At 41.8% G+C, this 25537-nt stretch overlaps 1 protein-coding gene across 2 annotated transcripts in view; it reads left to right on the top strand.

Annotated features, from left to right (window-relative positions):
• Positions 1-25537, top strand: part of ddx10 (DEAD (Asp-Glu-Ala-Asp) box polypeptide 10) — a 72911-nt gene that overhangs the window by 24726 nt on the left and 22648 nt on the right. For both annotated transcript variants that reach the window (XM_038976794.1, XM_038976784.1), the window contains exons 12-15: positions 845-933; positions 1292-1649; positions 16977-17096; positions 17936-18109. In XM_038976794.1, coding sequence (XP_038832722.1) covers positions 845-933; positions 1292-1649; positions 16977-17096; positions 17936-18109 — 741 coding nt within the window. The remainder of the gene's footprint in view (positions 1-844; positions 934-1291; positions 1650-16976; positions 17097-17935; positions 18110-25537) is intronic.

Below are 25537 nucleotides of genomic sequence, written 5' to 3'. Positions count from 1 at the left end.
AATCTCTTTTGGAACACAATTGTCTTAAAGGGGCGCAGCGTCTGATTTGGATTGTTTTTCCTTCTTAAAATGACATACTTTACAAACAAAAAATGAATGCAATTAATAAAATGCTATTCTAAAGAATAAAGACTTTCATTTCTAAATTATTAGTTTTTTAATACATATCATAGTAATCAAATGTAGCTTAATAGCTGAATATAGAGAGGGCGCATGCCAACCTATAGGCTCTGGATGACCCCAATGCATTTAAAAACGACACCATGTCCGGGCCAGTAGGAATTGTTCGGCCAGTAGATTTTTGGACAACAGGCCCAACCTGTAATGGACTGCATTTACATACTGCATTATTTACACTTCTGACAAAGTAACTAAAATGTGATTGAAAAGGGAAATTGCATATGGTATGAACCTACAGTGTGTTTTTAGCTCTGTCATTAACACCCTCGTTGCCTAGACAGTGCAATTGTTATACCCACTTTTGTACTCATAACAGGATTTTTTTGCCATTTCATGCATCAACAGATTGTTTAATCATAATTTCAAGTTTGTAATGTATGTGCACAAGTACTGCGATTTTAGTTTCTTGCCAGCTCCAAACCCAGCAATGCTGTAATCAATATCAATGTAGCACTAAAAACAGGAGAGAAAAAATAACAAATAATTTGAGACCGGCAACACATTTCTCCTGAGGAGAGAGCCCACTCGAAGAGGGTCCCTTATCACCATCTTGCACCATCCCATGTGATTCATCGCCTCCCTCGGCTGGCTGTTCGAGGAGATGGCAGTTGTCGATATCGCTCACCTTTCCACCCCCCCACTCTCTCCCTCTTTCTCTGTGCAGTGTTTCGTCTCCTACCTGCGCTCCGTCTACCTCATGAAAAACAAAGACGTCTTTGATGTGTTCCAGCTCAAGCTCCAGGAGTATGCAGCGTGAGTAAGAGGGAAACAGGCCATTTTGACCACTAATCTGTCTCTAGCGGTAGAGCGTTTTCCTTAGATCTGCTCTAATTGTTTAGGGCTTCCCGATCCTGAAAGAATGTCAACCAGGCCACAATATGCCTGTTTGTTGTGCATGTGAGGGGACTTGGACATCATTATCCACAAGGCCTTAACAGAGAATATGGTGTGGGGCATCATTAGAAGAAGCTGTGTCATCCCCTCATTCAAGCATAGAATAGCTTAGCTTTAGCCATTGCTAGCTATTTTAGCCTTTTTGGACCATGATGAACCAAACATTTCAGATAAAGTCCAACTTGATGTCATTCTTCCCTTTTGGTACTTTTGCTAGTTCTCTGGGCCTCGCTGTTGCTCCAAGGGTGCGTTTTCTCAACAAAGTCCAGAAGCAGGGAGCAGACCCTGGGCAGAGCGGTGGGCCGGGAGATGTGGCCCAGTATGAGGAGGAGAAGGAACTAAAGAGCTTCAAGGCTCAGCTCAGAGGAGACGGGCGCAAGTCCGAAGCTCAAGAATCCCAAAGCTCAGATGAGGAAGATGATGATGAGGACGTGGAAAAGTTACAGCCCGGTCCTAAGGGTCTCATCTTCGGGGCAGATGAAACCGAGGAGGATGAAGATATGAGGGACTTGGACCTGCTCACAGTGAAGAGAAAAGATGTCTTCAGCCTGGAGGAAGTTGACCAGGATGATGAGGTGAGGTGCTCCTGCCTGTTGTGGTGCCAGTTCTGTGGACACCAGTGTCTCTTAATTCTGGACCTGGGGACCCAAAGGGGTGCATGTTTTTGCCATGGCTCTATACACCTGATTCCACTAATCAACTCATCAAACCTTTTGATTAGTGGAATCGGGTGTGTAGTGCTCGGGCAAAAAAACAAAATATGAATCCCTTTGGATTTCCAGGACCATGGTTAGGAAACACTGGTGTACACTTAACACATTACTCAAGTTGCATTTACTTATTTAAACTTCCAATGCAGCAGTTTTTATCTCAATATTAAATCATTTCTGGCTAACAGATTGCTGCGATTTGTTTTCAGTTAAAATGGTCAAAGAGAAACAAATATAGCTTCTTAGCAAAGAGCAACTTCTCAAGCAAGACGGTTGCTAGGACTGGCTTGGAGTAGTCTGAGTAGGGAGGGGGAAACTGAAAACTAGCTCTTATTGGCAGAGGTTTGGAACTCTTTCTTATTGATCTATTAACTCATTTACTGCCTGGTGATGTCAGGCAAAAACTCCATCCCACCAAAACGGTGAAATTTCAGATGGTCTTTTCAAACAGCACTTACACTAAAAGTGCATTATCATTTTCGCAATTTCACAGTATTACGACTTAGACTGTATATATCCACACTTCGATCTCATGAAAATCATGTTTTTGACTGCACTGTGCCTTTAATATTTTTTGCTTCATACAATTACTCCATGTTGTTCTCCATAGTATATATAAACCCTCCATAGATGTTAAACAAGCCATTTGGGCTTTTGTTCGACTTTGATGTGTGCTGTGTGAGCTTTTCTGCCTAATTTTGGAAAAGCAGCAGCGTCTGTGTGTGTGAACAATGCAAAAGGTAGAATTAGCATGCCCAAATAAGTGAGCAACCAAAATCAAAGCTGTCGGAGCTCAGTCAGGAGCCACACTGCCAACAGAGACATATTCGTCTCTACAGTCAAGCACAACAAGCATCTGTTTACAGTCACGGCCAATTTCAGGTAGGAAAATGGTTCTGGAAACTGCCAAAATTGCCAATTTGTGGAAACCCAGATGGCTATATACATGCATAGCCTAGGTGCACTTTGTTTACATGCATTTGTAGTCTCCAGTTGGACAAGCGGTTCAGTTCCATCTCCAACCATCTGTTTTCTACTGAGTTGCCAACTTGCAATGCCTTTGTCTCATATACAGTCATGACCGGAATTACTGGCACCCTTGATAAAGATGAGCAAAAGAAGACTATAAAAAATGTAAATATAATCCTGCGCTTTAGCCTGGCTTTGCTCTGTGTTTCTGTAGAGTTCACTTTGTTTGTTTCTGTAAAAGTTGGGAACAACATGTTCCAGGCGCCTCAATCACTCCACGCATACCTGGCAGTGGATGATACTCATTGATGTCAGATTTAATTTGGGGCAGATGGTTCCTCTCTGCTGGAGAGAGGACCTCTAAATCACTGTTGGCGCCCAGTTCCCACCTACGCGTACGTTCCTTAACAGGGGATGTAGATGCTGAAGTGGTAACCTCATCACAGTAATAACGCTGGTTTGGGTGATGAGCTTCTAATCCAATTCAATGGCTGAGACAAAGCTGTCTGTTGCACTCGTCTTTATTGTTAAGTGAGGAGTAGGCAGCTACAACTCTTAAACCCCTACACAAGTGCACACTACTAGTGTGACTCAGTGTAAACTTTCTGCTCCTTTCTCTGGAATTGGTGTCAACTGATTCGAAATAGGTCCTTCCAAGCTTTTTCTCGCTTATATTTAGTTGCTGTGCACCTTGGGGCAAACAAATTGGGCTAGCTCCCATGTGAAGTAGAAAATAAAACATCCTAGTTTTCCCGTAGAAAAGACCGCTGTAGGGTAGAAACGGTTTGGAGAAGAAGTGTTTGAACAGAGGTCAGGGTGAGTTTAGCCAGCTCAGGCTAGCTATTTCATTGACTCCTCTGCAGTGGGCTAAGAATATGCTGTAGGTGGCCGGGGTCACATCTACTGTGCCTTCAGCTGGAGTGTGTGAGGCTGCGGAGTGCTGGCTTTCCATCTAGTCCGACATGATTCACTGTCTTTAAATGGGGTGAGAATCCTTTTTTTTTTTGCCCTTCAAAACATTATGAACACCTTCCTAATATTGAGTTGCAGCCCCCCTCTTTGCCCTCAGAACAGCCTCCGTTTGTCAGAGGATAGACTCTACAAGGTGTTGAACGTGTTCTACAGGGATGCTGGCCCGTGTTGACTCCAATGCTTCCCACAGTTGTGTCAAGTTGGCTGGATGTCCTTTGGGTGGTGGACCGTTCTTGATACACACAGGAAACTGTTGAGCGTGGAAAAACCCAGCAGGCTTGCAGTTCTTTTTTGAATTTTACCCCCCTTTTTCTCCCCAATTTCGTGATATCCAATTGTTAGTAGTTACTATCTTGTCTCATCGCTACAACTCCCGTACGGACTCGGGAGAGACGAAGGTCGGAAGCCGTGCGTCCTCCGAAACACAACCCAACCAAGCCGCACTGCTTCTTAACACAGCGCGCATCCAACCCGGAAGCCAGCCACACCAATGTGTCGGAGGAAACACTGTGCACCTAACGACCTGGTCAGTGCGCACTGTGCCCGGCCCGCCACAGGAGTCGCTGGTGCGCGATGAGACAAGGATATCCCTACCGGCCAAACCCTCCCTAACCCGGACAACGCTAGGCCAATTGTGCGTCGCCCCATGGACCGCCGGCCGCGACCGGGAGTGTCTCTGGGGCACAGCTAGCACTGCGATGCAATGCCTTAGACCACTGCGCCACCTGGGAGGCCCCAGCTTGCAGTTCTTGACACAACTGGTACGCCTGGCACCAAACCCTGTTCAAAGACACTTAAATCTTTTGTCTTGCCCATTCACCATCTGAATGGCACACACACAATCCATGTCTCAATTGTCTCTAGGCTTAAAAATCCTTCTTTAAACCTTCTCCCCTTCATCTACAGGGCTTGAAGTGGATTTAACAAGTGACATCAATAAGGGCTTATCATTCACCTGGTCAGTCTATATCATGGAGCGAGCAGGTGTTAATGTTTTGTACACTGTCTATTGACTGAAATGGCCACATTTACGTTAGATCATTAACAGTCAAATGTATTTTTGGGCCATTTTATATGAAATGAATGGTTTATAATATAGGGATTTCTTGACCTGAATAAGTTAACGTTCCACATAGGAGTTAATGAATATCGAAGAGACTGGGAAAATTTCAGAGTTAACACAAACTCTGAGAAAGACCATATACTTTACCCCCAGCATGTGACAGTAATTAAGTTGTGCCACTGTCACGATCGCTGTCTGGACTCTATGGCTGGGAATGCTTTTATCGCCTTCTCTATAGAGATCCGGATGACCTCACCCCAGCTTTTCAATCCGGGCTGGCAGGGTCTGTTCCGCTCTGTTACCACTGAGATTGTCATTGTATCTGGTGAAACAGAAAGCCCCCTCACAACTGTCTTCTGGACTGATCCTGTCCTAGAGGGGTTGGGAAGCTCCTTCAAGTAGAGGTGTTTCAATAATTATTGGTTGAATTGACGTTGTCACTTGACACGTTTTAAAGCTTCAATATGACGCTTTTTGGGCGACCTCACCAAATTGACATGGAAATGTTTAATATCTGTCATTTACCATTGAAAGCAAGTCTAAGAAGCGGTAGATATGTTCTATATGTGCTATTTCTATGCTCCCAGGTCTTAAGTTTTGTTTTTGCGTCTTTTACTTTCGGTTTTGTTCTACAGCTTCAAACAGCTGAAAATACTATATTTTTGGTTTGGATAAGATATTTCACAGCGGTTTACATGGTACAATGATTCTCTACACTATAGTTGCTTGTTTTGTCACACAAACTAAAATTAGGAGAACAATTAGAATTTTAGCAACCAGGAAATGGAGTGATTCCTGCATAGTGCATCTTTTAAAAGATCAATAATGTAAATGACTCGAATGTCTGCGATCTTCTGGCACAAGGTATAGAGCATATTCATATGCTACTAATTTATGCCTTAAAGGGGAAGTTTGCTTTTTACAACTAAATCTCTCTTTTACATGTAAATGGCATGTTATAGATGGTCCAGACACTTTTTTTTTGTGATTTCACTTTCACTTGTTTTTGAGAGACTTACCCCAACCAGCAATTCACTTCCTCAACCTTCTTTGTGCATTATGGCGGTTCTGAAAAAACACGAACACATGCTCCAACAACACCCAAATAAGTCCTTTAGAAACAGAAACGTTCTCAGTATAGTGATGCAGGTCTTAGATGCTGTGCACATGAAATTGTCATTCCGAAATGTATTCCATTTTGTGCAACTCAACCCGTTTCCTCTATACAGCTGTTCCATTCTCCGTGTAGCCTGCTGCTAAAATGGACGGAGAGGTATTGCTCTAGTTGCAACAAAATGGAATATACAGTACATCCGGAAAGTATTCAGACCCCTTCACATTTTTCCACATTTTGTTACGTTACAGCCTTATTCTAAAATGATTTATTTTTATAATCTTCACCAATCTACAAACAATACCCCATAATGACAAAGTGAAAACAGGTTTTTAGATTTTTTTTCAAATGTATTAAAAATTAAAAAAAAACATACTTTATTTACATAAGAATTCAGACCGTTTGCTATGAGACTCGAAATTGAGCTACGGTGTATCCTGTTTCCATTGATCATCCTTGAGATGTTTCTACAACCTGATTGGGGTCCAGCTGTGGTAAATTCAATTGATTGGACATGATATGGAAAGGCACACCTGTCTATATAAGATCCCACAGTTGACAGTGCATGTCAGAGCAAAAACCAAGCCATGAGGTCGAAGGAATTGTTCATAGAGCTGTGAGACAGGATTTTGTGGAGGCACAGATCTGGGGAAGGGCAAAAACAATTTCTGCAGCATTGTAGGTCCCCAAGAACAAAGTGGCCTCCATCATTCTTAAATGGATGGATAGAAGTTTGGCACCAGCAAGACTCTTACTAGAGCTGGCTGGCCAAACTGAGCAATTGGAGGAGAAGGGCCTTGGTCAGGGAGGTGACCAAGAACCTGATGGTCACTCTGAAAGAGCTCCAGAGTTCCTCTGTGGCGATAGGAGAACCTTCCAGAAGGACAACCATCTCTGCAACACTCCACCAATCAGGCCTTTATGGTAGAGTGGCCAGATGAAAGCCACTCCTCAGTAAAAGGCACATGACAGCCCACTTGGAGTTTGCAAAAAGGCACCTAAAAGACTCTCGGACCATGAGAAACAAGATTCTCTTGTCTGATGAAGCCAAGATTGAACTCTTTGGCCTGAATGCCAAGCGTCACGTCTGGAGGAAACCTGGCACCATCCCTACGGTGAAGCATGGTGTTTTTCAGCGGCAGGGACTGGAGCGAAGGTTCACCTTCCAACAGGACAACGACCCTAAGCATACAGCCAAGACAACGAAGAAGTGGCTTTGGGTCTGAATGTCCTTGAGTGGCCCAGCCAGAGCCCGGACTTGAACCTGATCGAACTTCTCTGGAGATGGTTGTGCAGCGACGCTCTCCATCCAAAATGACAGATCTTGAGAGAATCTGCAGAGAAGAATGGGAGAAACTCCCCAAATACAGGTGAGCCAAGCTTGTAGCGTCATACCCAAGAAGACTTGAGGCTGTGATCGCCACCAAAGGTGCCTCAACAAATTACTGAGTAAAGGGTCTGAATGGTAGTGTGTGTGTGTAAATGTGCAAACATTTCTAAGAATCTGTTTTTGCTTTTTTCGTTATGGGGTATTGTGTGTAGATTGATGGGGGGGGAAACTATTTAATCCTTATTTGAATAAAAGCTGTAACGTAACAAAGTGGAAAAAGTGAAGGGGCCTGAATACTTCCCGAATGCACTGTAACGTTGTGGATATACACAGAATTTAATTTGTATAATATCTAAAGACCTGCATCACTATACTGAGAGATTTTCATTTCTTAAAGGACGTATTTGGGTGTTTTTGGAGCCTTTTGTTCATGTTTTTTCAGAGCCCACATTCTACACAACGAGGGTGAAGAAGTGAATTGCTGATTAGGGTATGTTTCTCAAAAACAAGAGAAATGGCTAAAAAGTGTTAAGTCCCTTCTATAACACCCCATTTACATAAAGAAAATACAAATGTTGTAAAAAATAAATAAATAAAACAAAAAAGCAAAATTCTCCTTTAACTAAAAACATTAGGGTCAATCAGTGTTATTTTTTTTTGTCCGTTCTATCATCGGATAACGTAATATGAATAATTTTGGGGGGAATCACTAAACGTTAATAAGGCTTCCCGTTAATGCCATCGTTAATCTTTAGCTTCTGTCTTTGAGGTGGTGCTAGCCGTTCATAACACATCCCTCATTCCCAGGAGATGTCCTTTAAAATGCAGCTTTGTTAGGATGAGATTGATTGAAGCAATCGTGAGAGCAGCCTGCAATAACAATCTCAGGAGAGAACAGGAGCCTGTCGACAGTCCTCTGTGTCAAATGACACCATTCATTGGGAACGCAATGCACCGCAATTCCATTATCCTAATTGCATCCTTGTCGTCCCCCTCACCCTCATTTTGAAGAGACTGTTGAAACTGTTTCATGACAAAAAACAAATCCGTTGGACATCCCCTTAAGGTTAAGGCCTGTCGTACAGATGGTATGCTTACAGCTTATGATATAATAGGAAATGCTAGAATGTCATCTCTTTTTCAAAGCCTATTGGTGTTTTTTCAGACACTAATTTATTCCTACTATAGAAGTTTTATATACACTATATATACAAAAGTATGTGGACACCCCTATTTCAGCCGCTATCATTGTTGACAGGTGTATTACATTTGAGCACACAGCCATGCAATCTCCAGACACAAACATTGGCAGTAGAGTGGCCTTACTGAATGGCTCAGTGAATTTCAAAGTGGCACCGTCATAGGATGCCACCTTTCCAACAAGTCAGTTTGTCAAATTGATTGCAACACTCACTACCAAGTTCCAAACTGCCTCTGGAAGCAATGTCAGCACCAGATCTGTTCATCTGGATCTTCATGAAATGGGTTTCCATGGCTCAGCAGCCGCACACAAGCCTAAGATCACCATCCGCAATCCCAAGCATTGGCTGGTGTGGTGTAAAGCTCGTCGCCATTGAACTCTGGAGCAATGGAAATACGTTCTCTTGAGTGATGAATCACGCTTCACCATCTGGCAGTCCGACTGACGAATCTGGGTTTGGTGGATGCCAGGAGAGCGCTACCTGCCCGAATGCATAGTGCCAACTGTAAAGTTTGGTGGAGGAATTATGGTCTGGTGCTGTTTTTCATGGTTCCGGCTAGTCCCCTTAGTTCCAGTGAAGGGAAATCTTAACTGTACACCATAGAATGATGTTCTAGACGATTCTGTGCTTCCAACAGTTTGGGGAAGGCCCTTTCCTGTTTCAGCATGACAATGCCCCTGTGCACAAAGCAAGGTCCATACATAAATGGTTTGTCGAGATTGAAGTGGAAGAGCTTGACTGGCCTGTACAGAGCCCTGACCGCAACCCCATCAAACACCTTTGGGATGAATTGGAATGCCGACTGCAAACCAGGCCTAATTGCCCAACATCAGTGCCCGACCTCACTAATGTTCGTGGCTGAATGGAAGCAAGTCCCAGCAGCAATGTTTCAAAATCTAGTGGAAAGCCTTCCCAGAAGAGTGGAGGCTGTTATAGTAGCAAAGGGGGGACCAACTCCATATTAATGCCCATGATTTTAGAATGAGATGTTTGGGGGTGTCCACATATGTTTGTGGTGTACCTTGACTATCAACCTTAGATGCCTTAAGGCTGGTTGGTGCATGCTGTGTTTTGTTTTCTGAGTAAGTGCTGTGGAGTTATTACTGTCAATTTGGCAAATGTGATGAAATAGTTTGACACTGGGCCTCAGGGAACTTTTTTTCTATTCAGAGGAATATTAGTTAGATTAGGTTGCACCTCAGTTGTGTTAGTTCATTGCTGTCTTCCTCTCCGTTACTTTTAAATCTATACTGAACAAAAATATAAACGTAACAATTTCAAAGATTTTACTGAGTTACAGTTCATAGATGGAAATCAGTCAATTGAAATACTCATTATTCCCTAAGTGATGGCGCAGCCATGGGTGAGCTTGGGAGGTCTTAGGCCCATCCACTTGGGAGCCATGTCAACCCACTGGGAACCAGACCCAGCCAATCAGAATGACTTTTCCCCACGAAAGGGCTTTAATAAAGACAGATATCCTCCTCAGTCCCCCCCATCCCCAGACGATCCCACAGGTGAAGAAGCAGGATGTGGAGGTCCTGGGCTGGCGTGGTTGTGAGGCCGGTTGGACGTACTGCCAAATTTTCTGAATTGCATTGGACGTGGCTTATGGTAGAGAAACTAACATTCAATTCTCTGGCAACAGCAGTATTGAACATTGCTGTCCACATTTTAGTAGCATTTATTGCCCCCAGCACAAGGTGCACCTGTGTAATGATCATGCTGTTTAATCAGCTTCTTTATATGCCACACCTGTCAGGTGGATGTATTATTTTGGCTAAGGAGAAATGCTCACTAACAGGGATGTAAACAAATTTGTGCATAAACAAAAATAGAGAAATAAGCTTTTTGTGCGCATGGAACATTTTTGGGATCTTTTATGTCAGATCATGAAAAATGGGACCAACACTTCAGTATACTAATGGGTAAAAGGAATAATTCAAACGATCAGACTATAGAGACTCCATCCATTGCATAATGCTAAGTCCCCCTGTTGACAGTGGTATTTGAATCGGCCTATTGATTGAAGGATTGTTTGGTTAATTGATTGATGAGCGTCTGATTCACACTCTAGTTGATTCATTTGCCCTCAGCCATTCATGTCAGAATGGGCAGCCTCAGCTGACAGGGAGAGGAATGCTCCTCAACGCACAACTGTCCAGTGATGAAACGAGCAATAAATCACCCCTCTGCGAGATTTAACTTACCCTCTGCTTATGATATACTGTGTGTCTAAGCATCACATTTCATTATGAGTCTTGTGGTTTCACCTGAATCATTGTTGAAGTTTGTTTGTTTGATGTCCTTGCCTAACGAAATTGCTAAATACGTACAAACATGCTAATGATTTTTTTTAAACTAAGATTTTGTTCAACTTTGAAACGTAGGACCTTTTTAGATTAGCGAGTTCCTTCGCTGCGAAAACAGCTTGCCGACTCTAGCTGCTAAGCTCACATATCGCAAATGTCCATTGTCGCTCCCATTCAAGAAGCCAACCTGCCAGCTACCTAACCTTGAGAACATTTTAACATTTAAGATAAGAGCAACATGCACTGGGAAGTCCAAAGGTTGAGGAGAGCAAAGCAAATTGGTAAGACATGCTCTTAAATCGGGATAAAAATGTCTGAAATATAGATGGGGTAAGTATTGACTCTGTGGCCCCCCCCATCTCCTTAAGTCTTTTCAAATGCATACAGAAAGCCATGTGCCTTTGTGCAAACTGCTGGTATTTGATTACTCCTCAAATAGTTTTTTTCCTCAATAATTTATTTTCGGCGGGGCCCATAATTTTCCCATAAATGCAGTGCAATAACTTCACACCCAATGATATTTAATTGATTCAGAATCGCGGCGAGACTCTGCCTCCTGTGGGAAACGCTTATTAAACTGGGAGGGTTAGGAAATGAGGTCCTGAGGTGGGAATCCCAACGCCGGCGCCTTCCAATTAGATTCTCAGTGGGGAGATAGAAACTGGGGGAGGAGGGGGGAGTGACATTTGCTGATTTCGTTTTTGACAAGGGAGGTGGGACGGTGTACAGGGGGGTTGTTGTCTTGTTCTGCTAATGCTGTGCTGACCTCATTATTATGTTTATGAAGTGAATTTTGCAACAGGTTGCATGTTGAAGTCTAATTCAGTAGTTTGCTGAATGAATGAACCTTCCCCCCCAAACATCTTTTCCTCTGCCACACATTATTGCTTTGCTCCAGTAGTCTGCTAGTGTCCGTTGTTGTGCAGAGAAGTTCATTTTGTTCAGACCACTTGATGTGTCTTTTGAATAGGGCTCTCGAAATTGATGGCACTACCTTCTGATGGCAGACTCTGGGTTTGTCAGCAGAACAAACTATAGAAACGTAATGGTTTGCGGTCCTTTTTTTCTGAGAGGACTCTAAAAAGAACCTTCGATAGATGAATAGTGTGAGTCATAGAAATATAATTAATAGAGCTGGCTTGGAAGTGCTAACCCTGGCAATTTGACTGGGAAACTCATGGGTACACTCGCAATGGCTGCCTGGTATTGTGATGAAATGATTTTCATGCTAATTTGGAATGTTCTATCAACTAATGCTGGATTGCCATGGTAATGTAGGATGTTCATTCAAATTATGCTAACTGATGTGGTTCGTGCAATGGGATGTATTTGTTTTTGTAATGTCAGTTGAGTTGACTCAACTGATTGAAGGGTACAATTTCTGCTTTTAGTTCCTGGCATGCGTACACTCAAAATGGCTGCCAGTCCACCCATTATCGCGTCATTGACTTGAGTTGGGACGTCCGTTCTATTAATTCTTTCATTCCATTTCTATTGAGAAAATTAACAATTCTCCATTTGGTTGGGAGAAATCTAATGTCTTTCGGTATGACAAAGCACCCCAGCATAATAGCCAACAATTTCATGGGCTGTTTTTTAAATTTGAACTGCCACATGTTTTTTAATCGCGTTTTTCTCTCTAACAAAAGCTCACATCAGTTATTCCTAATTGAAGATGGCGATCAATGTCCCCAAGGGAGGAATAACATCATTTATTGAACCATAAAATGCACCACCTTTCCAATTGGACCCCAAATACATCAATATATGGTTTAGTGAGAACGCCTACATAAATTGTGTGGTAGAAATTCTAAAAGCCGGCCATTGAGGCAGCGCCTTGTAGCCCTAGGTCATTCTGAAGTGAGAAATAGTTTCTTAATAATCTGCCATGCAATATTTATCTTCTGAGTGCCAGCTCAGCAGTCTAGTGCTGGTTAGTCAAGTCATATTCCAAGGGCTTGTTTGATTAAGACCCTAGGCAAAGAGCTCTCTATCGCTCTGGATATGGAGCACATTGTTTGGGATGTGTCAAGGAAAGTTGATTTACCCTCCTGCTTTGACTACATCGACAACATTGTTTGTTCGCACGGAGTCATTCCTAGGGGATAATCACTGTCGCGAAACGCCAATTCGGGACTGAAAGATGTTCATCAGATTCCCTTTGTTTATGTTATGCCTAGTGTCCTTGTCAACTGCTTAACCAGAGATCTAAATCTGGGCAAACATTGGAACGCTATAAAGCCTACAGGTTGTATTTAGGCCAGATTCTAATTAGAGGAGCAATTGAAATTGTGTTAATTTCTTGAATAATAATGAACGAGTTGAGGCACTAACCTTTCATTGAGTTTTATTATTTTCCGGAGCCCAGAGTTAATTATCCCTTTTATACCATGGCTATAATTTAACACATTTGCAGCTAGAAATGTTTTCAACGTCCACTGAAGTAGCTAGCAAGTTTAATAGTGACAGTAGTTGCCTTGGTAACCAAACAAGACTTGTTAGTTTTAATTTCCTGCAATTCTACACAATTTTCCATGATTTGTGCCATGGGGAGGAGAGAAAATGTAGCAATTTTATAGCCAATTTCTTGCAATTATACATATTTTTCCATGATTCATGCCATGTTAATATATCTGATTGAGCGTGACTAACAAAATCACACGGGTTCCAGAATGGGGACCCCTGGAGGTCAGGGCCCCTGTGCACACATTCGGGCATGATGGCAGGCTAGAATAACTTAACAATCAAATCATCTTTTTGCTGACATGGCTAATTGAGCTACTGTCAGGGACTGACATAACAAGAGAGAAACTGCTGATGCACAATCAAATATGGCACCTTGTGTAGTCTACTATTCTAACTCTCAACAGGAAGTTAAGATCCCGACTGACGGATAATTATTTATCTACAGTGCGTTCTTTTTCCACATTTTGTTACGTTACAGCATTATTCTAAAATGGATTCAATGTTGTTGTTTTTTTTATCAACCTACACACAATACCTCATAATGACAAAGTGTGAACAGGTTTTTAGAAATATTTGCACATGTATTAAAGATTAAAAAACCTTATTTACATAAGTATTCAGACCCTTTGCTATGAGAATCAAATTGAACTCTGGTGCATCCTGTTTCCATTGATCATACTTGATGTTCCTACAACTTGATTGGAGTTCACCTGTGGTAAATTCAATTGATTGGACATGATTTGGAAAGGCACACACCTGTCTATAAGTTCCCACAGTTGACATTGCATGTCAGAGCAAAAACCAAGCCACGAGGTCGAAGGAATTGTCCTTAGAGCTGCGAGACAGAATTATGTAGAGGCACAGATCTGGGGAAGGGTATCTAACATTTCTACAGCATTGAAGGTCCCCAAGAACACAGTGGCCTCCATCATTCTTAAGTGGAAGAAGTTTTGCACCACCAAGACTCTTCCTAGAGCTGGCAGCCCGGCCAAACTGAGCAATCTGGGAAGAAGGGCCTTGTTCAGGGAGGTGAACAAGAACCTGATGGTCACTTTGACAGCGCTCCAGAGTTCCTCTGTGGAGATGTGTGTCCTTCTGGAAGGTTCTCCCATCTCTGCAGCACTCCATCATTCAGGCCTTTATGGCAGAGTGGCCAGATGGAAGCCACTCCTCCAGTAAAAGGCACATGACAGCCCGCTTGGAGTTTGCCAAAAGGAACCTAAAGGACTCTCTGGTCTGATGAAACCAAGATTGAACTCGTTGGCCTGAATGCCAAGCGTCACATCTGGAGGAAACCTCTCACAATCCCTACGGTGAAGCATGGTGGTGGCAGCATCATGCTGTGGGGATGTTTTTCAGCGGCAGGGCCTGGGAGACTAGTCAGGATCAAGGGAAAGATGAATGGAGCAAAGTACAGATATCCTTGATGAAAACCTTCTCCAGAGCTCTCAGACCTCAGACTGGGGCGAAGGTTCACCTTCCAACAGGACAACGACCCTAAGCACACAGCCAAGACAACACAGGAGCGGCTTCGGTACAGGTCTCGGAATGTCCTTGATTGGCCCAGCCAGAGCCTGGATTTGAACACGATCGATCATCTCTGGAAAGACCTGAAAATAGTTGTGCAGCGACACCCACCACCCAACCTGACAGAGCTTGAGAGGATCTGCAGAGGAGAATGTCAGAAACTCGCCAAATACAGGTGTGCCAAGCTTGTAGCAACATACTCAAGAAGACTTGAGTCTGTAATCACTGTCAACGGTGCTTCAACAAAGTACTGAGTAAAGGGTCTGAACACTTATGTAAATGTAATATTTCAGTTGTATTTTTTTTTATACATTTGCTAAAAATTCAATTGTGTATAGATTGAGGGGGGGGGGGGCAATTGAATCTGTTTTATAATAAGGCTGTGTCTGAATGCTTTCTGAATGCACTGTCTATACAGTACCAGTCAAGTTTGGACACCTATTTTTACTATTTTCTACATTGTAGAATAATAGTGAAGACTTCAAAACTATGAAGTCATGTTGTAACAAAGTGTTCAACAAATCAAAATATATTTTAGATTCTTCAAAGTAGCCACCCTTTGCCTTGATGACAGATTTGCACACTCTTGGCATTCTCTCAACCAACTTCATGAGGTAGTCACCTGGAATGCTTTTCCAACAGTCCTGAAGGAGTTTCCACATATGCAGCATATGATAGTCCCACTAAGGGCAAACCAGATGGGATGGCGTATTTCTGCAGAATGCTGTGGTAGCCATGCTGGTTAAGTGTGCCTTGAATTCTAAATAAATTGCAGACCGTGTCACCAGCAAAGCACCATCACGCCACCATCTCCGTGCTTCACGGTGGGAACCACACATGCAGAGATCATCCATTCCCCTACTCTGCGTCTCACAAAGACACAGCGTTTGGAACCATAAATCTCAAATTTGGACTCATCAGACAAAAGAACAGATTTCCACCGGTCTAATGTCCATTGCTTGTGTTTCTTGGCTCAAGCAAGTCTCTTCTTCTTATTGGTGGCCTTTAGGTTTCTGGTTTCTTTGCAGCAATTCGACCATGAACGCCTGATTCATGCAGTCTCCTCTTAACAGTTGATGTTGAGATGTGTCTGGTACTTGAACTCTGAAGGATTTATTTGGGCTGCAATCTGAGGTGCAGTTATTTGACGGTTTTTGAGGCTGGTAATTCTAATGAACGTATCCTCTGCAGCAGCGGTAACTCTGTCTTCCTTTCCTGTGGCGGTCCTCATGAGCCAATTCTATCCTAGCGCTTGATGGTTTTTGTGACTGCATTTGAAGAAACGTTCAAATTTCTGACCTTCATGTGTTAAAGTAACTGTTTGTCTTTGCTTATTTGAGCTGTTCTTGCCATAATATGGACTTGGTATTTTACCAAATAGGGCTATCTTCTGTATACCAACCCTTCCTTGTCACAGCACAACTGATTGGCTCAAACATTAAGAAGTAAAGAAATTCATAAAATTTACTTTTAACAAGGCACACCTGTTAATTGAAATGCATTCCAGGTGACTACCTCATGAAGCTGGTTGAGAGAATGCCAAGTGTGCAAAGCTGTCAAGGCAAAGGGTGGCTACTTTGAAGAATCTAAAATATATTTAGATTTGTTTAACACTTTTTTGGTTACTACATGATTCCATATATTTTATTTCATTATTTGTTCTACTTTGTAGGATAATAGACATTGTTAAAAAATTTAAAAAATAAACCTTGAATGAGGTGTGTCAACTTTTGACTCGTACTGTATATACTTTTTTTACTCTGACATGTCCGAGACTCACTTTGAGAGAGTAGGCTGCTGCTGTAGTGTACCACTGATCTGCGTCTTGATTCCTACCTCAGAAGATAGGCCAGTTGCCCTTTAAATTGTTTGACATCATTTGTTAAGAATTAAACTATTTACTACCAATAGAGATGGCAAAACTGCACTCTGTCAGGGGCTGGGAAATGCATTTTGTTGCACAGTTAGGCAAAAAAATCCGCTGAGGCAATGTGTGGACAGTCCTAGTGGCTCTCTGTAAAGATGCTTAGTTTGTCTTGGTCAGCATTCCTGAGTCTCCCGTCTTAACCTGCTGACATAATGGCAAAGTTGTCTAGCTACCTGTAGCCAGGAGTAGCAGGGACTGACTGTTTCAGGCAGGGAATTCAACACGATCAATTTTATGAGGTGTTACATTAGCAGTTAAATTGTTGTTAGGTTTATTTAAGCAATTGTTATCATTTCCTCTCTCATTACAGGAAACTGACAGTAACACCATTAAGAAAACAGAAAAAGAGACCAAGTTCAAAGAGGCCAAGAAAGTCCTGAAGAGAAACTTCCAAGTCAACACCAAATTAGTCTTCACTGAAGAGGGACAGGTTTGTACAAACATTGATCTACATTCCATTTTATTTTGAGTCAGATCCAGTGATACAATGTTTTGGCTTCAGGCTCTGCATCAGCTAAATGAGAGCACCAGTTTGTTTTACGGGCAATTCCACGCTAACAGATTTACGCTTAGATTTTTCACTTTAAAATATCTGCCAAACAAAAACCATAGATTTTAAAGTTGAACTCTATGCACAATGACTACTTTGAATAATTTGCGTAATCATTTGTATAAATAAAGCATGTGCAGATACAAAGTTTGGTAACAATAAAACTGCGGGAGATTTTACTGTAACTCTGTTACCAAATGTTGCATCTGCACAGTTTTTCCAGTTATTGTTTAATTGATGTATTAATTACGGTAAAATCTTCCTCAGTTTTATTCTGTTACCAATCTTTGTATCTGTACAGTTCTTCCTATAAATGTGTTTTTGTAAAATTCTGTGGAACATAAAAAGTAGTCCTTGTGCCTAGAGTTTTGTTAAACTTTGAAATCAATGGTTTTTCTTTGGTATACATTTTAAAGTTACAATTCTGAGTCTCAGCGTAATTCCTTTGCCATTACTAACATCATTCAGAGAAAATTAGATGGCACCTGTGATGTTTAGTTGTGTTTGCTGCATTGATGCCCAGCCAGCTGCAAATGTAATTAAGGAGACTAAAACGTGTGTGTATGTGTGTTGTATGCCCGCTTTTATGAGTGCGTTTGTGTGTTGGTAAATGTTTTTGTGTCTGCATATGTGTTGATTCCTATCCAGCTGAAAATGAGATGGCACTATTGCAGTGTTGTGATTTAACTCTGTGTTGGTCTATGCCCCTCGCTCTCCAGATGGTGCAGCAGTGGCCCCCGCTCCAGAGGACGGCCGTGCCAGCCACAGAGGGGGAGGAGGATGACGACTGCACGTCGGGCATCAATGTGGAGGAGGCCAGAGCGAGGCTGCGCCGAGAGGACCAGGAGTTTGACAAGCTGGAGTACAGACGTAAAGTCAAAGAGAAACACAGGGTAAGACTGTAGTACAATCATTAAGTTAAACAAACACACAGGTGAAGACTGCCGCACAGCTGTCAAAGGTCAGCCCCCAAAAAATGCATCACATCAAGCAGAAAAAGCAGGCAAGACTGTAGACAGAAGCAAAAACACAGGGTAAGACTGTAGTTCAGTCACAGTGTCAAACGGTTGCTTCACTAGCCTATACAGCAGCCTCGGGCAGGAGAAGGTTAGTTGATTATTTCCCTGCATCATTTGATCGTAATGGTGATCCTCCTGCACTGAAGAGGGGGGAGGGGGCTTGACAATGAAGTAGTACAAACTGCATAATCATAATGTACATGACATAATATATTCCTGTATTGTTACTGCTGCAAGGTCCCTTCTGGTACCTTGGCACCTGGTTGGATGTTTATACGAATCGCTGTCAACGGAGCCAGTTAAATGCTCTAACTTAATCTCCCCACTCTGCACCCAGCAGGTACTGTATGAAAAATAAATGTCACAGCTGTGACACGTGCACGCTCACACATACGCATAGATACACATTCACACACACACACACACACACACACATATATATATATATATATATATATATATATATATATATATATATACACACACACTCACACACACACACACACACACGCCCTGAGGTTATAACCTCAGTGATTGAGGACAGGCATGGGCCAGATGGGTCTCTGGAATGACTTGAAGCAGCTGTTGGAGCTGCACAGTATCAGTGGGGACCAGATGAAAGGGAAGGCAAGACCAAGCATTCAATGTGCTTCGAAATGGGCTCTGCACATTAAATCCAATAACCTGTTAGATTAGGGCAGAAAAACTTATCAGAAACTAGGTGGTCTTTATAGGCCTTGTATTGGGCTTATATCTCAATAAACATGATTGATATCTAATTGCCTTTTTAAGCCTTTATGTATAACAAGGTCAAAATGTAAGCGATTTTTTAAAAAACGGCTCAGTTCTAACTGCAGTAAAAGCTAAAAAATGTGGGCTAGTACAGTACTGGAGTGTTCTAGATTTGCCCAGAGGAGAAGGCAAAGCCTGTCGTGCTGCACCCGTCCCTCCCACTCCAGGTTCTATTTTTAATCTCATATATAGTATATCGCAGGTTGAAACCCAAATGAAAATAACAGACATGTCTGAGTCTGGCACACAGCTTGGGAGCCCACAGGCAGACGGGGAGATTAGGTTCAGTTAATATTTTCGAGAGCGAGCTTCGTTTCTCCACTAAAATAACTGCAGAAAGTTTGCTCAGCTTATCTGATTTGCAGAGAAAGTACTTTCCTTGCCAGTGGATAAATATTGACTGCTGGGATAAATATTGACTGCTGGATGCTATTGTCTCACCCGCTCGTTGCTACCTTATTTTTTATTTTATGAGATTATCTTATGATTTGATTGGAAGTAGTAATGACTGGCCTTTGAAAGGCATGTGTTGTGGTGAGTATTGATGAGGGAATATATACATTGCACAATTTGTAGAAAACTCATATAGAACAGAATGAAGTCATTTTAGCAGTGTAGTCAATGTCAGGGTTTTCTTTTTCACACTTATGCTATACAATTACCTTCTACTCAATTAACCCAACGCTAAATAACCCACTAGTATTTCACTTAACTAGCAAAGGTTACAGTTCATCAAAACCTGATGAGGAATTTAAAAATGTTATGGTTGAGAGGGATGAAGCAGAAGGAATGGCAAATAAGTCTGGCTGCACAACCGATTGGCAAACGTACTGCAAATGTATAAATAATGTGATTACACTGAATAAAAGACGAAGCTACACTTAAAAAAAAAAAAGACATAAAGAATGATAGTAAAAAGCTTTGGAGCACCTTAAATGACTTCTTTGGGCTGCAAGCCCGAAGCCGGGCACAATATGACAACAGCCACTTCAAGTGCAGGGCGCGAAATTCAAAATTATATTTTTTAGAAATATTTAACTTTCACACATTAACAAGTCCAATACAGCAAATGAAAGATAAACATCTTGTGAATCCAGCCAACATGTCCGATTTTTAAAATGTTTTACAGCGAAAACAGCACGTATATTTATGTTAGCTCACCACCAAATACAAAAAAGGACAGACATTTTTCACAGCACAGGTAGCATGCACAAAACCAACCTAACTAACCAAGAACCAACCAAACTAACCAAGAAACAACTTCATCAGATGACAGTCTTATAACATGTTATTCAATAAATCTATGTTTTGTTCGAAAAATGTGCATATTTGAGCTATAAATCAGTTTTACATTGCAGCTACCATCACAGCTACCATCAGAAATAGCACCGGAGCAGCCAGAATAATTACAGACACCAACGTCAAATACCTAAATACTCATCATAAAACATTTCTGAAAAATACATGGTGTACAGCAAATGAAAGACAAGCATCTTGTGATTCCAGCCAATATTTCCGATTTCTTAAGTGTTTTACAGCGAAAACACAATATAGCATTATATTAGCTTACCACAATAGCCAGAAACACAAGCCATTTACCAGCAGCAAAAGTTAGCAATCGTAACAAACCAGCAAAATATATATAATTTTTGACTAACCTTGATAAGCTTCATCAGATGACAGTCCTATAACATCAGGTTATACATACACTTATGTTTTGTTCGAAAATGTGCATATTTAGAGCTGAAATCAGTGGTTATACATTGTGCTAACGTAGCATCTTTTTCCCACAACGTCCGGATATTTTTCTGACACTCACATATTCTGACCAAATAACTATTCATAAACATTACTAAAAAATACATGTTGTATAGGAAATTATAGATACACTAGTTCTTAATGCAATCGCCGTGTTAGAATTCTAAAAATAACTTCATTACGACATGCAGTTTACGTTATGGCGAGAGCGTGCCCAAAATCTGGGCGCAAACTACTAGTTCACATGTTCGACAGATATATGAAATAGCATCATAAAATGGGTCCTACTTTTGATGATCTTCCATCAGAATGTTGTACAAGGGGTCCTTTGTCCAGAACAATCATTGTTTGGATTTAGAATGTCCTCTTCTCCAGTAAATTAGCACGGAAAGCTAGCAAAGTGGCGCGAAGCTCTCCTTCCTGAACATACGCAGACAAAGCAACACGCCTAACGTCCCGAAAAAATTTCAATAATCTAATAAAACTATATTGAAAAAACATACTTTACGATGATATTGTCATATGTATCAAATAAAATCAAAGCCGGAGATATTAGTCATGTATAACAACAGCTTTACAGAAGGCAATACCAGGTCACTTCTCGCGCGTTCCAGAAAACAAGAAATTGGGGTCACGTCATGCCAAGAGCTTTTATTCGACCTCAGATCATGTTATACACTCCATTTCTTCTCTCACTGCCTGTTGACATCTAGTGGAAGGCGTATGAAGTGCATGTATACTAATAAATATCAAGCACATTTATAGGCAGGCCCTAGAACAGAGCATCGATTTCAGATTTTCCACTTCCTGTCAGGATGTTTGCTGCAAAATGAGTTCTGTTTTACTCACAGATATAATTCAAACGGTTTTAGAAACTAGAGAGTGTTTTCTATCCAATAGTAATAATAATATGCATATTGTACGAGCAAGAATTGAGTACGAGGCCGTTTGAAATGGGCACCTTTTATCCAGGCTACTCAATACTGCCCCTGCAGCCCAAAGAGGTTAAATGAAATTTTGGGAAAAATGCAAACTCCGTTCCATCATTCATTGAATCAGATTCATTACAAAACCCACTGATACTACTTAAACTATTTTTTAATTGGCAAGATTAGCGAACTTATGCATGACATGCCAGCAACTAACACTGACACTACACATCCAAGTATATCTGACCAAATTATGAAAGACAAGAATAATAATTTTGAATTCCGTAAAGTGAGTGTGGAAGAGGAAGTTTTTTTGTTGTCTTTCAACAATGACAAGCCACCGTGGTCTGATGACTTGGATGGAAAATGACTGAGGATAATAGCAGACGATATTGCCACTCCTATTTGCCATGTCTTCAATTTAAGCCTACTAGAAAGTGTGTGCCCTCAGGCCTGGAGGAAGCAAAAGTCATTCCTCTACCTAAGAATAGTAAAGTCTCCTTTACTGGCTCAAATAGCCGACCAATCAACCTGTTACCAACCCTTAGTAAAGTTTTGGAAAAAATTGTTTGACCAGATACAATGCTATTTTACAGTAAACAAATTGACAACAGACTTTCAGCACGCTTATAAGGAAGGACATTCAAAAAGCACAGCACTTACACAAATGACTGATTACTTGAGAGATTTATGATAAAAAGATTGGCACCCCCTGCTATATTGTGGATAAAGAGTTGCCTGTCTAACATGTCACAGATGGTGTTCTTTATTGGATGCCTCTCAAACATAATCCAGGTAGAATCAGGAATTCTCCAGGGCAGCTGTCTAGGCCCCTTTTTCAATCTTTACTCATGACATGCCACTGGCTTTGAGTAAACTACCCAACTGAGGCCTGTCCTCTTTCCTGTCTACGAAAACATTAACAGTAGCTAGGTTTCCATCATATAGCCGACAGATTTTCATTTGAATATTCTGAAATTAACATAAAGAAAATGTGCGCATTTTCCCACCAGTGGTGTTTCTCCACCAGTCGGACTTGTTGCGGATCAAAGTCAGTGCATGATGACATAGTGCACTCAATGTACGTTTTTGCTTAAGTTTTCATGTACCAAATAAAAATCTAAAGTTCAATGTGTTTCCATCGCATTTTCAACTCTACCGATAGTTTTGTCACAAACTGTTGAGTTAAATAGAAGTGTACCTACTCTGGTTTTGGCACATGCGCTCTAGCCAACAGCTCACAGATACAGTGCGAGTAGGCTAGTCTACATGATTATTATGGATAAGAGCGATAATATTTGTTTTTGTTTAACGGCAGTCAAGCATCAATCATCATGTCACCAGAGTAAGACCCTCTATTTATTGGGAAGGAGCATCAAGATCACAGTGCACGCTCACCACCCTGTGAAGTTCATCATAACTTATTTCATCTGTAGCCTAATAAACTGCATGGTCTCCCGAGTCCTCCCACGGTAACAACACCATGTCATAGCATGACTCCAAGTTTACTTCGATATGATAGTTATTATATCAATATGTGCGCATAAAGGTGTTTGTACCACCATTTCTCACATGCTTAATTTTACAGACACAAAAAGATCCCACCGTGTCGAACGAACAAATTCTGTCGCCATTTATAAAATTGTGCTGAAGCTACCTGTTTCCACCATCTGTCGTGATTTAAAAAAATATATACATTATGACATTACTCAAACTGTGGATGAAAATGTGGTTAATGTCAAGCATGCATTAGCTCTGCTGAAGTGTTGTGTAGGTGAGCCACCTCCCCCGTAAAGGGCGGCCCTCAAGTGGCTCATCTCATTGTCTCGACAATTAAGTTATGCAGCAGGCACTCCCCCCGCACGTCTATTAGGCATGGCTGTTGTGATTAACGCCTTGTCCCGTTCATTTGTCGTGCTCGCCGAGCATTGCCAAGAATGGTTGTTGTGATGACGGCTGACGCGTGAAGGGAAAAACAGACACTTTAAAAATCCATTTAAATTTCTGTGCAGCGCGCTGCCTCCAACACTCAGACGCGTGTCCAGAAATCAATTAGCAGCATTCACCAACATGAATCATTCCTGGCTGGCTGGCGTGCTAAATATCCCTCATGTAGCTAACGCTCTGTCTCTGGCTGTACTAAGGCCCTACTCAAACACTGTTGTGATCATTTTAGTTTGACATTCTAACGGAACTTTCCCCCTATACTTCTACAGTAGAGAGCCACCCGCTCTGGACCACTGTAGCTACTGTAACTGCACACAGCATGCTGACTGAGGGACCGGAGGCATGCTGACAGACTGCCAACTAGATGGGCAGTTACTAGTCTGGTGGCCGTGGCCCATACTAATGGAGGGCGGCACAGTGGGGAAAATGTATTACTCTCCCCAGACCGTCCTAATAGATCCATAACGTATTGGTTAGTCACGACTCCCTCTGGTGCTCGCTCTCTCTTCTCCCACTTCCTTTCTTATGCTTTTGCTATCGCTCTCCCTCCACCACTTTTCTGCATCGTTTGGAGGCCGGGCCAGGGTAGATTCCCATATTTTCATTCGGTCACGGCCCTGTGCTCCTCGCTAGCTCTGTAAAATGCTTTAGAAACCCTCCCCCCTGTTCATACCTTGTGGCCTGAAAACCAATGAGAGCCAGGTGAAAACCAATGAGAGCCAGGTTCTAGACTTCCTCCCATATCAGGGACAAATGAGGAGGGAGTGGATGGCTGTAGGACAGCAGCCATTCCCCTCCTCCCCACCACACACACACACCCACTAGTGGCGGCCGGTGCTGTTTAAGATTAGGGAGGACCATTCTTTTTGTTGCTTGGCCTTATTTCCGGGGTAAAATAATTTGCCCTTCACTGACTTGCCTAGTTAAATAAAGGATAAATAAAAAATATATTACAGCGTATTGGATGACTGTCATTCATATTCCATTCACCCAGCTCAATGTAACATCGATAGATTTAGGCTACTACATGATACTAGAATTTGCCCTATACTCATCATAAGGTTGCTACAACCTAGTCTACAAATGAAAGTTGATAACGTAGGTGCACAGGTCAAGAGACAAATTGGAGTAATCAAGGTGTCAGACAGTGACTCATTCAATACCGCCTTGCACACTCTTGCCTGCATCTAGCTGATCTAGGGTGTAATCATTAGTCCAAACAGCAGTTGCAAACAAGTTTCTATTAGACAAATTCAGCTATGTGTATCCCTGTTTCATTCCATTTGCTTCCTTTTTAGAAATGTTTTTCAACAGAATTGGCAGAATGAATACACCCTTGATCCCCTGCACACACAGTTCACTTTCACAGCAGCCACATACAAACAGCTTCATCACTTTGCTCGTTGTATAATTCCTTCTCGCATCTACACGCTCTCCTCTCACCTTTTACCTTCGCTTGTGGACTTCAGTGCACAACACAACAGCTGTCTGTGACCAGGTGAAAAAAAACTTTACAGGCCAAGCCATGATACCATAACCGCTAACCGCTACACCCCTTTGTTGTTTAGGCTTGCCATAACAAGGGCGTTGAATAGTTATTGACTCGAGACGTTTCAGCTTTTCATTTTTTATTCATTTGTAAACATTTCAAAAAAATGATTACACTTTGTCATTATGGGGTATTGCGTGTAGACCAGTGACAAAAAAATTCAAGGGGTATGAATACTTTCTGAAGGCTTTGTAGCTTGCTGGACATTTGTATTTTTTTTGCATTTCTTATGCTAATAGACTTTAAAAAGGGATGCCAGCTCTTGTTTGCTGAATATTAATTACAGCAGCCAATAGAACTCACGGGTAGTTTGAAAGAACAGGGAAC

Source organism: Salvelinus namaycush, chromosome 3 (genome assembly GCF_016432855.1).
Source record: "Salvelinus namaycush isolate Seneca chromosome 3, SaNama_1.0, whole genome shotgun sequence".
NCBI classification, from domain to species: domain Eukaryota; kingdom Metazoa; phylum Chordata; class Actinopteri; order Salmoniformes; family Salmonidae; genus Salvelinus; species Salvelinus namaycush.
The sequence above is the reverse complement of the archived record's forward strand: the minus strand, read 5'-3'. Positions and strand labels throughout refer to the sequence as shown.